Source organism: Populus alba, chromosome 4, assembly GCF_005239225.2.
Source record: "Populus alba chromosome 4, ASM523922v2, whole genome shotgun sequence".
Classification (NCBI taxonomy): domain Eukaryota; kingdom Viridiplantae; phylum Streptophyta; class Magnoliopsida; order Malpighiales; family Salicaceae; genus Populus; species Populus alba.
This window is the reverse complement of record NC_133287.1, coordinates 22,808,737-22,819,399: the sequence shown is the minus strand read 5'-3', so window position 1 is coordinate 22,819,399 and position 10,663 is coordinate 22,808,737. Positions and strand designations below refer to the sequence as shown.

The window sequence follows — 10,663 nt, the reverse complement described above, 5'->3', positions numbered from 1 at the left end:
CAAAGATGGTGTAGTATCGATATCCATCGACCGAAATGCAAGGTGCAGGACCCCACAAATCAGTATGTATTGTTTCAAAAGGAATTACAGACTTATTGACATGTTGTGGAAAAGGTAATTTGCTAAATTTCCCTTCAAGACATGGATGACACATTAAAGGTGAGGTTGTTTTGGGAACATGTACATTCGCTTTATGTAACATCAGAGAAACAATGGTATTTGTAGGATGACCTAACCTATGATGCCACAAATTGGATTGAACAAGTTGTCCAAGAAAAACCTGAGCTAGATATGGCTGATGGGAATTTGAAGGTGAGAAGGAATGGATGGGATACAAGCCATTACTGCACAGCCCCCTGTAAATGATCTTCCCTGTGGCCTTGTCCTGTATCCAAAAACAGAAGGCATCAAAGATAAGCCAGCAATTATTGTCAAGGCAAAGTCTATGGACTGATAAGAGATTCTGAGTGAGTTGAGGAACACAAAGCACATAATTCAATTTAATTGGAGAAAGTGATGAAGTAATGGTAGAATGACCAATATGAGACACTGTCAAACCTTCACCATTGGCAGTGTGAATCGTTTCATGTGTGGGATATGGTGAGGCCAGCGACAGATTGCCCAAATCAGCTGTCATATGGTTGGTGGCACCAGAATCGGTCAACCATACTTGTGAAGGACCTGAAGAACATGAGGATGGAGAGGCAGAGTTAAGCCCCGTATGCATGGCTTGCATAGAGGGCTGTTGGTCAATTCTGTGGTGAGCAGATGTGACAGATACATGCTGAGAAGGAGTTGGAGATGAATTATACTGCAAGTTCTGTGGTGGCAGATGATAGGAAAGCTGTGGAGAATAAGAAGCACTGGTGTGCACTCCAATGTAGTTAGGCCCCTTATCATTATAGAAGCAATACAAGGTGGTGTGATTAGTTCTTCCACAAATGTGACATTTGGTATGCTGAGGAGACGAATTTCCACAAAATGGAGCAGTGTGTCCCTCAGAGTTGCATAATTGACAAATTGGAAGCAATGATGCAGGAGGAGTTCGAAATTGGTGACCAGGAGATGAACCAAGCACCCCAGGATTCTAAGGAGAAAATGCTGGTCTAGAAGAATAAAATCTAGATCCCTGAGTGAAGCGGCCTCTACCCCTGTTCTTATTCCCACTATAGGATTGAAAACCTCTATTATTCACCTGAGATTGACCATGATTTAGAGAAAAATTATGTGGCTGAAAAGGAGCCCCTCGTGTGGACCCTGTATTGGCAACCATAGCTGTCATAAGAGGATTATGAATTGAAGTGTCAACAATCACTTCTTCGGCAAGTAACTGTGATCTAAAATCTTTTAATGAGATCACACTTTCACGCCCTCTAATAACACATCTGAAGGTGTTATATTTAGCAGGTAGACCATTCAAAGCAAGAATAACAATATCTTCATCTGCAAAGAAGACCCCAGCCGCAGAAAGGTAATCTCTAGCTTCTTTAATTCGATGAAGGTATTGTGAAATCGAATTTGACCCCTTTTTAATTGTTTGCAGATTGGATTTCATCTGAAAAATGCTAGTCCTAGTTACTGTGGAGAATTGTTCCTTCAACCTAGTCCACAGATCCTTAGAACTAATACTACCAATGGCACATGACATAGCAATAGGTGATAATGTGGTTGTGATTAATTGCATAATAGCTCGGTCATGCATTTTCCATACTATATACTCATCAGTAGGAGAAGAAGAAGAGGTAATACCAGATTCATCAGAGTTTGAATCATGTTGAGGTGGACAGGGGAGCAAACCATCAACATACCCCATAATCCCATTGCTTTCAAGCAACAATTGCAGCTGGAAGTTCCAATTGAGGTAGTTCGAATCATCAAGTTTGACATTAACTGACGTAGAAATGGAGGGAATAAGGGCTGTAATTGGAGATTGAAGTAGTTGAAGTTGTGAAGCAGTCACCATCGTGTTTCTTGAAACAATATGTGAATGAGACAATACAACAAACACTTGTTGTGCACAGTTAAGAAGAGTTACCAGTCAAGGAATGAAGATTAACACGTAGCACTAGAAACTTTAGATTTAAGCAGAATTGCAGATCAAGAACAGAGGAGAAGTAGAGGTAATATAGAATGCGGAAGCAATAGAGGATCAGGAATTAGAAGTGTGAGCAGCAAAGTGCTCTGATACCATGTTAATCTTTATAAAACAGAGACTAAAAGAATCTGACAGAGAGAGAATAGAAGAAAGTGAAGAGACTAAATGAGTTCCTTTTTTCTTTATTTCTTACTTTCTGTTTACGAGATATTGTTTATATATAGTTGTAGTTAACAAACTAACAACCTGCAGCTAACTAACTAACTGCTATATTATGATTATGACAAGTGTCACAATCTAAGGCAATATACTCTAACAGAGGGAACGTGACTTCCGGATTTTTGAGATGTTGTGTGATAAAATTGGGAAACTTTTTAATTAATAACAAAAAATTGTATACACACTAAAATCTAATTATTTCAAGAAGTTCAATGTGTATGTACGGCTCCGATTTAACTGAATAAAAAAACATCTTTTGAGGGTAATTTGAAGGCCTTATTATAGATATAGGCATACAAATCCTTCTACTCAAATTTGACTCCAATTCTACGTTTAGATAAAAAATTATAAGTTTTTCTGTCCGAATAGTTATTGTATGTAATTATATCTCTTTTTAGGCTTAGCTCTGTCCTACATCTCATTAACAATTGATAACTCCTTGTATTGATTGCTAAAAAAATAACTTTAGCAGACAATCATGACCACTTGATGCATGCAATCAGAGTGGATACTTATTACCAGGGACGGAGCTGATATTATATAATAGGAAGGATCAAAACTCAAGATATTATTTATTATTAGAAAATTTATTTATTTAAAATAAAAATATATTATATTATTTTATATCTAAACACTAAAAATATAAAAATATAAAATATTTTTATTAACTGCTTCAGGTGCGTGTGTAAAAAATTATAAGAATCAACATTTACTTTATGCAAGAAACCACTTGGTGGGCTCTTCTATCACTCTCACAACTCATTCTTATCACGTACAGTATCCCATAAATTGTTTCTCTACTTTTATTTTTACGAGTCTTGGAGTTTCATATTGACTATAAACTTGAAAATGACTTGAGATGGGAGGTCAATTGTCTTTGTATTTAGTTGTGATTCATACGAACAAAAGTGTCCCATTCATGTCCTTTCACGATAGAAATTTTGAGACAGGTAAAAGATGGGGATATGTAAAGACCTTCCTTCCATGTTTTATCATATTAAAAGTTGTACTTCTCGATATCATTTCTGCTATTAAAGGGTTTTGGAGTTATGCAACATTCATAACAAAGAGCTTTGCAATTTTGTCGAGAAATGTGTCCCAAAGTTCTCACGTTTTTGCTGGTTGCTTCCTTTCAGATTTATACACAGACCCATGGTGATGATTGTAAGTTTAATAAATTAATATTCCCCATTTACTCCAAAGAGTCTTTGAGCCATGTGTCATGCAGGATGTAGCTTTTTATGCTAATCAGAATCAAGTGCTTAAGGGTGTTCTTAACTTTATAGATGAACTGCAGAATGAATATTCTGAATTGCCTGCACTTGGGCCAAAAATCACTCATTAAAGTTCGAGGCTAGATTAGATTTAGTAGAGATCTTTGCTAGCTTTAATGGATCCTCCATACTCCATGTAACTAGATGATTCTGACGGTGATTGAATCATGGAAATTTTTTATTGATCTGCCCCATTCCTGATGCAGTTACAGTAATGAGTATTCTCAAGGATGCCTGGGAAAACACACCACGTAATTGGGTGGGTGCAGATCCCTGTGGAGGCAAATGGGAAGGCATTTCATGTAACAATTCACGTGTGACTTCGATGTAAGTTATTGGCAGTTGTTCAGCTTCTAACGTTAATTAAGCCTCGTACCTTCTTCCTTCTCCAAGTTTCGAGATTAGCTGACTATTTTCAACTGCAGAACGTTGGCAGCTGTGGGATTGATGGGTGAGCTGTCTGGAGACATCTCCTCCTTATCAGAATTGGAGTATCTGTAAGTCTTGAGTTTTCACTTCACATAATAAATGATCCCAACTACAAGTAGTTCTACGATACTATTTGGCTTTTCAGATGTCTAGACTGGGCACATATTGAGAAAAGGCCTCATTCCCAGAACTGCTTTCATCTTTTTTCTTGATATATGAACATAGTGATTGTTTTCCATTCCAAGGATTCCTTGCTCATTAACAGTGTCTGGTTATAGGGATCTATCGTACAACACGGGGTTGAACGGTAGCCTTCCACCATCAATTGTGAATTTGAAGAAGCTAAAAAAACTTGTAAGGGAATAATATAATGTTAGTATTAACTGAGACCAGTCCTCTAATTAACTGACAGAATTTTCTTTTCTTCCCTTACAGAAAGTTGGGTGGTTGTAGTTTCTATGGCCCTATCCCTGAGTTGATAGGGTCTCTTCAGCTGCTGGAGTCTCTGTGAGTGTTTTATTGTTTTCTTGTGGACTAAACATGTGCTCTATTGGCAACATTTCTGAGACTCTCTCTTGCTATTTCCCGCAGAGACCTGAATTCTAATAGATTCACTGGATCAATTCCACATTCAATTGGAAACCTTTCGAAACTCATTGTGCTGGATCTATTCAATAATCTGCTGGATGGAGCCATCCCTATCTCCAGTGGAACTACACCTGGTCTTGATATGCTAGTTAATGCACTACACTTGTATGTCAAATCACTTTGTGCTGATTAGTGTTCTCTCTTGCTTCGGCTTTATTGACATCTGTTTATGCTGGTCTGAAAATTATTCAGTCATCTAGGACGGAATCGGCTCTCAGGCACAATCCCGAAAGAGCTTTTCAGATCAGACATAACTCTCATTCATGTGTAAGTTTGTATATGCTTTTCAGATCAGACGTGAGATTGAAAGTTAAGATTTTTTTTGTCAGACTAGTCATTTGGCACGATCAGACTATCCACCTGAATACAATAAATCCATATCTGATCAATTTTAATAAAGGTTTACAATATTTCTATATAAATTACTTTTGTGCAGGCTTTTGCATGACAATAATCTCACGGGAAGCATTCCTTCTACCCTTGGACTTGTGCACACTTTGGAGGCTGTGTAAGCATCTACATGACAAACTGAAGTGATTAATCTACACTGATCTAGTTTGTATTGAATGCCTTGTCTTTGTTGCAGACGTTTTGAAGGGAACTCATTAACTGGACCTGTCCCTTCAAACCTCAACAATCTTACCAATGTGGCGACGTTGTAAGTATACAGAAAACGACATTGCCAGTAAAGATATCACAATGGTTTGGCTAGTTTCTTATGTCTTTTGTGCGGATTTTCACTCGGTTAAGAGTGCTTTTTGCTGATAAATTTCAGGATTTTGTCCAACAATAATTTTACTGGGCCTGTTCCTAATCTCACTGGCATGGCTTCTCTCAGTTACTTGTAAGATTTCCATTCTGTTAGGTATCTCAGTATGAAATACAATTCGACTTTTCTCCAAATTCCTACTCTGACCAAAATATTTTCTCCAGGGACCTGAGCAATAATAGTTTTGACGCTTCAGATTTTCCGTTGTCATTCTCAAACTTACGGGCTTTGACAACACTGTATGTCTCCCTTCCTCCTTCCTTTTCTCTCTGTTATCACACACGCACTCGACCAACTCAATGAAGCCTTAACTAGACTGTTTTCCTTCAAGAATCACAAACCCTTTCCACCATCCCACTTTGCAATAAGAATAATATTTTGCTCAGGCATCTTGACTTTACATGCTAGATTATAATTGTCTCCATGTATATAGTAAGTGTTAATGAAGCAGTCATTGTTTTTTTGACAGAGACTTTTTTGTCCATGGAACCTCTTATTGACTATGCATTCCCGTGTATAAAAGTTTACAATTTATGATTTTTCACGCTGTCAACATAGTGAAGCCTTCTTCTCTTCCTGTGAATAACAGAATGATGGAAAACACTGGACTTGAAGGTCAGATTCCTCCTACCCTCTTCGATCTTCCTGGTTTACAGACTTTGTGAGCATCATTCCCCTTGTTTCTTTAATACCGTAGCAGTCAACTTCATGGATATTGATAGATTCTTTCATCTCATGGAAACTGATGGATATCTAAATTCACAAATGGTTACAGGATTCTAAGGAACAACCAGCTCAATGGCACATTGGATATTGCAACAAGCTCTAGCAGCCAACTGAAAGTCATTGATATGCGAAACAATCGCATTTTATTCTATTCAGAAGCACCAGAACGGAGGAACAACGTGGATGTAATGTAAGAGGCATTCTCCTCCTCCTTTTTTTGGATATTACAGAAACTCATCCCTTCAATATATATCAAACGTTAACGGCATTTTTCATACAAAAGTTTTTATATTATCTTCAAACTTTTGAGATGTCTGTGTAATTCTTTTTTCCTTAATTTTGTCCACTTGACTGCTAAAATGTGACAGCGATAGTAGTTGGAAAAGTTAAATCCTGAGGAGATGTGCTATACAACTTGCCTGCATAAGAGTGTTTGATGTGTTATATTTTGCAGACTTGTGGGTAACCCAGTTTGTGAGCCTCCAGAAGCAACAAAAAATTACTGCACAGTTCCTCAAGCCAATTATTCGTATAAGAGGCTACCAGAGAAATGTGTTCCCCTCCACTGCATTTCAGATCAGATTTCCAGTCCCAATTGCGAATGCTCGTATCCATACAGGGGAGTACTAGTCTTCAAACCTCCATTTTTAGAGTCAAGAAACTCAACTTATTATGTACATCTGGAAGAAGAGTCTCTGATGCGTTCCTTCAAGTCCCATCAACTTCCTGTGGATTCAGTTGAAGTAAATTTTCCAGCGAAGGATTCGTTTGGGTATCTTGAGTCAAATTTATCTATGTTTCCGTCTGGCCAAAATCATTTTAACACAGCTACGATTTCTTATATTGGATTTGTGCTAAGCCTTCAGACTTATGAGAATTCAGATATCTTTGGACCTACATATTTTAAGGGTTCTGCATATCCATACTTCGATGGTACTTACACATTTCATACACAAGTGAGAGATTGGCTTGCATTGTTCTTTCTTTCTTCTGATGATACATCCTCCTCCCTCCCTCCCTCCTTGTCATGCAGGAAAATCCACGGTATCAAAAGAGTTATCAAGCACTGGAAGGATCATTGGGGCTGCGGCTGGAGGAGCCTCTTTCCTGCTACTATTGCTTCTTGCAGGGGTATGTGCTTATCGTCATAAGAAGAGAAGAGAAAGAGCAAGTGAACAGAAGAATCATTTTGGTACTTTGAGGTTCTAGTTTTTAGACCTGATATTTTCCCATTCATCATTGAAATTTGTGTTTATTTCTTTTTCTTCATTTTGCCAAATTGCAGCATACTTGGATTTAAAGAACAGTGACAGCGTTCCTCAGTTGAAGGGAGCCAGATGCTTCTCTTTCGATGAGATTACGAAGTGCACGAATAATTTCTCGGAAGCCAATCATATTGGATCAGGGGGATACGGAATGGCAAGTCTCTCCCTCCTTTCCTGTCCTTCCATGGTGGTTTCATTTGCATAAACAATGATTGTGGGTGTTGCTGGTTACAATTTGCCTTCAAACTATCTAACTTCTGAGCTGGCATGGAATACCAAACCTTAAGAATTGATAGGAGCTGGCATTTGAAAGTAACCTTTCAACATTTTTGTGTACAGGTTTATAGAGGGATGCTTCCTACTGGACAACTGATTGCCATCAAACGATGTCGACAAGGATCGGTGCAAGGTGGGCATGAATTCAACGCAGAGATAGAAGTTTTATCGAGAGTTCATCATAAAAATGTTGTAAACCTTGTTGGGTTTTGCTTTGAGAGAGGTGAACAGATGCTAATTTATGAGTTTGTTCGCAATGGTAGTCTCAGGGACAGCCTATCAGGTATTGCACATGGAACCTTTCAATACTCTTACAAGCATTGAGTTTTCCATGACAACCCTTTGGTGCCTTTCTTCCGAAAATAAGCACACGCATTCTATAGTTGTAGTAAGTCTACACAATTATATATCCTCTTCTCATATAAGCAGGTTTGAGCGGGATCTGGCTGGATTGGAGGAGGAGACTTAAAGTGGCTCATGGTGCAGCGAGAGGTCTTGCCTACTTGCACGAGCTTGTCAACCCTCGTATTATCCACAGAGACGTAAAATCAGCTAACATATTACTGGATGAATGCTTAAATGCTAAAGTTGCTGATTTTGGTCTTTCCAAACCTATGGACAATAGTGAGCTTATTCTTGCTAGCACTCAAGTTAAAGGGACAATGGTCAGTACCTCCAAAACTTGAAGAATTTAAGATTATCTAGTTTCATTATATGCAGGCCGCTTGCTGGTCTATGAGTAAAGCCAATATCAACGTTACAATTGACAAGATTACTATATTTTCTGCTTAGGGTTATATAGATCCAGAATATCAGAAGACCCTGCTCTTGACTGAGAAGAGTGATGTCTATGGCTTTGGAGTTGTGTTGCTGGAACTAGTAAGTGGAAGAAAGCCTTTGGAGCGAGGGAAATACCTTGCAGCGGAGGTAAGTAGCTCATTGGATAGAAAAAAAGATCTATATAACCTTCATGAACTTCTTGACCCAAGCATTCGTTTAGACACCATGCCAAAAGGTCTAGATAAGATGGTGGATCTGGCAATGAAATGTGTACAAGAGAAAGGAAGAGACAGGCCAACAATGGGTGAAGTGGTGAAAGAGATTGAGAATATCTTGCAGCTTGCTGGTTTAAACCCCGATGCTATAGCAGAATCCACTTCAGCTAGTTTTGAGGAAGCAAGCCAGGACGAGTTTCCACCATCCTTGAAGGAAGAAGAGCTTTCATTATCTTGAGTCTAGAACCATGATGAGCATTGTTTAGCTGGGAAAGCCGAGAAGTTGCTTCAGTACTGGGTGTTACAATATTTTCTTGCGTTGTTTGCCGCGTGTGGTGCATCAGATTTGTAAGAGTCAACTACTTGTGAATATATAGTTATCAAAACATTTGTATTCTGGGTGAAAAAAATCTTGTGTGCTCTTACATTAATTATGATAGAAATTAGACTTGTGCCAGTTGAACTTATTGATCTATTTCTCTTCATTCGACCTCTCACTTTAATCAAAGGAGAGTAAAATGATGAGCATTTTCTGCGTCCTGTATCCAATCTTTTAAGTTGTGAATATTATAATTATCATCCAAAACTTTACCCAGCAGAGAGCAAAGGATAACGGAATTTAGTGTAAGTTATTGTTAGAGAATAATATAAATAATATCTTGGGACCTTACTTAACAGCGTAAGCTATTGAGTTGAGATGATTTTTTGATATGGTATCAGAGTCTTAATGACCAAGTGGTGACGAGTTTGAATCTTACAATTCCTATTTATTTGATAAAATTAAGCACAAGGTAGTGTGGACCTGTGCAAGGTTTAAGCTCAAAAAGCTTTCACACTCAAAAAGCTTTCACTTGAGGGGTGTGTTAGAGAATAATATAAATTATTTTTCATATACGAGGGTTTGAGCTGTATCAGGAGATGAAAGAGTTCATAAATTGCAAAGCCTAAACTTGATATGAGAGTTTGAGCTACCAAGAATGAAAGAATCTGAGATCATAAAGGAATACTAATATAGGTTGCTTGGAATTGTTAACAGAATCAAGTTGCTAGGAACATCATTTACAGAGTCTAGAATTGTTGAAAAACTTCTGGTTACAATACCATAAAAATATGAAGCTTCAATTACTACATTGAAGAAGATGACAAAATCATATGCTATGTAATTCTGATGGAAGCTTCTCATTTAAGTCCTGTTACACCCTAATTGATAGTACCTCTTCAGCTAATGATAGAGTTTTTGAAGCCAACGTCTGGATTAAAAGGGCCCCTCTGAAAGTTCAGGTGTTCCTCTAGTTGGCAGTTTAGGACAAAGTTAGTACAAGAGCTTTTCTCCATCACCAGAATGTTTTGCTCGCCACACAAGCTTCATGTGTCTTTTGCAACTTAGATTTGAAAACTTCAAAGCACATTTTTATACACTGTAACTTTCCTAAGAGTGTTTGGATCAAAGTTTTGATTGGTGGGGTATCCAATGTTGTTTACCAAGCACACTAGACTCGCTGCTTCTGTAATGGCCTTGAATGGTGCAAGGTAAATTCCAAAGATGAGCTTGGAGACTAATCTCCAGTAGTATTACTTAGGGCATTTGGTTGTTAAGGAACAAAATTATTTTTGAGGAGAGAACTATAAGCTTGTTTGATTGTTTCTCCATCATCATTCATCGAGTTGCTATTTTGTTACATACTCTAGATTCAAACTACTCTTATACAAGAAATGACCTCTTAAGATCTTCTAATGGTATCAAATTATGGTGTTGTCGCACGTCACCTGTGCGGCGTCTATTGGCGATTTTCTTTTTATTTACTTGATTTGTTCTTGGGAGTCGCCACCTAGTATTTATTTGAGGGTTACTAGGAAACCCGAATGTACTGGTCTTGTTAGAGATTCACGAGTAAGGGATTGGTTGTGGTTAGGAAAGGTAATAGCATCCCTAACGCACCCTACTTGAGGTAAGCTGCTTCGTGGCT

General features: G+C 38.1%; 1 protein-coding gene across 2 annotated transcripts; it reads left to right on the top strand.

The window, feature by feature from the left end:
• The first annotated feature begins 3,245 nt into the window (after positions 1-3,245).
• LOC118050118 (leucine-rich repeat receptor protein kinase HPCA1) lies at positions 3,246-9,169 on the top strand. Of its 2 annotated transcripts, XM_073408927.1 has the most exons (18): positions 3,246-3,478; positions 3,795-3,915; positions 4,014-4,085; positions 4,453-4,524; positions 4,609-4,770; positions 4,858-4,932; positions 5,102-5,173; positions 5,252-5,323; positions 5,441-5,509; positions 5,599-5,673; positions 6,024-6,095; positions 6,210-6,350; positions 6,615-7,093; positions 7,194-7,352; positions 7,446-7,579; positions 7,765-7,984; positions 8,131-8,366; positions 8,494-9,169. In XM_073408927.1, exons 1-18 carry the CDS (start codon positions 3,406-3,408, stop codon positions 8,932-8,934), a joined length of 2,745 nt encoding a protein of 914 aa, XP_073265028.1. In that variant the 5' UTR covers positions 3,246-3,405; the 3' UTR covers positions 8,935-9,169. The 2 variants fall into 2 exon arrangements, with proteins under 2 accessions (XP_073265028.1, XP_034916259.1); XM_035060368.2 differs by lacking the exons at positions 3,246-3,478; positions 3,795-3,915; positions 4,014-4,085 and having other exon boundaries at positions 4,609-4,753.
• Positions 9,170-10,663: the final 1,494 nt, after the last annotated feature.

What these genes read in the sequence shown, in the direction of transcription:
- LOC118050118 (XM_073408927.1), top strand. Translation starts at nt 3,406, where the DNA reads ATGTGTCCCAAAGTTCTCACGTTTTTGCTGGTTGCTTCCTTTCAGATT. An exon ending in CTTCAGCTGCTGGAGTCTCT is followed by an intron (nt 4,525 to 4,608) that starts GTGAGTGTTTTA and finishes TATTTCCCGCAG; the next exon opens with AGACCTGAATTCTAATAGAT. An exon ending in GTGCACACTTTGGAGGCTGT is followed by an intron (nt 5,174 to 5,251) that starts GTAAGCATCTAC and finishes TCTTTGTTGCAG; the next exon opens with ACGTTTTGAAGGGAACTCAT.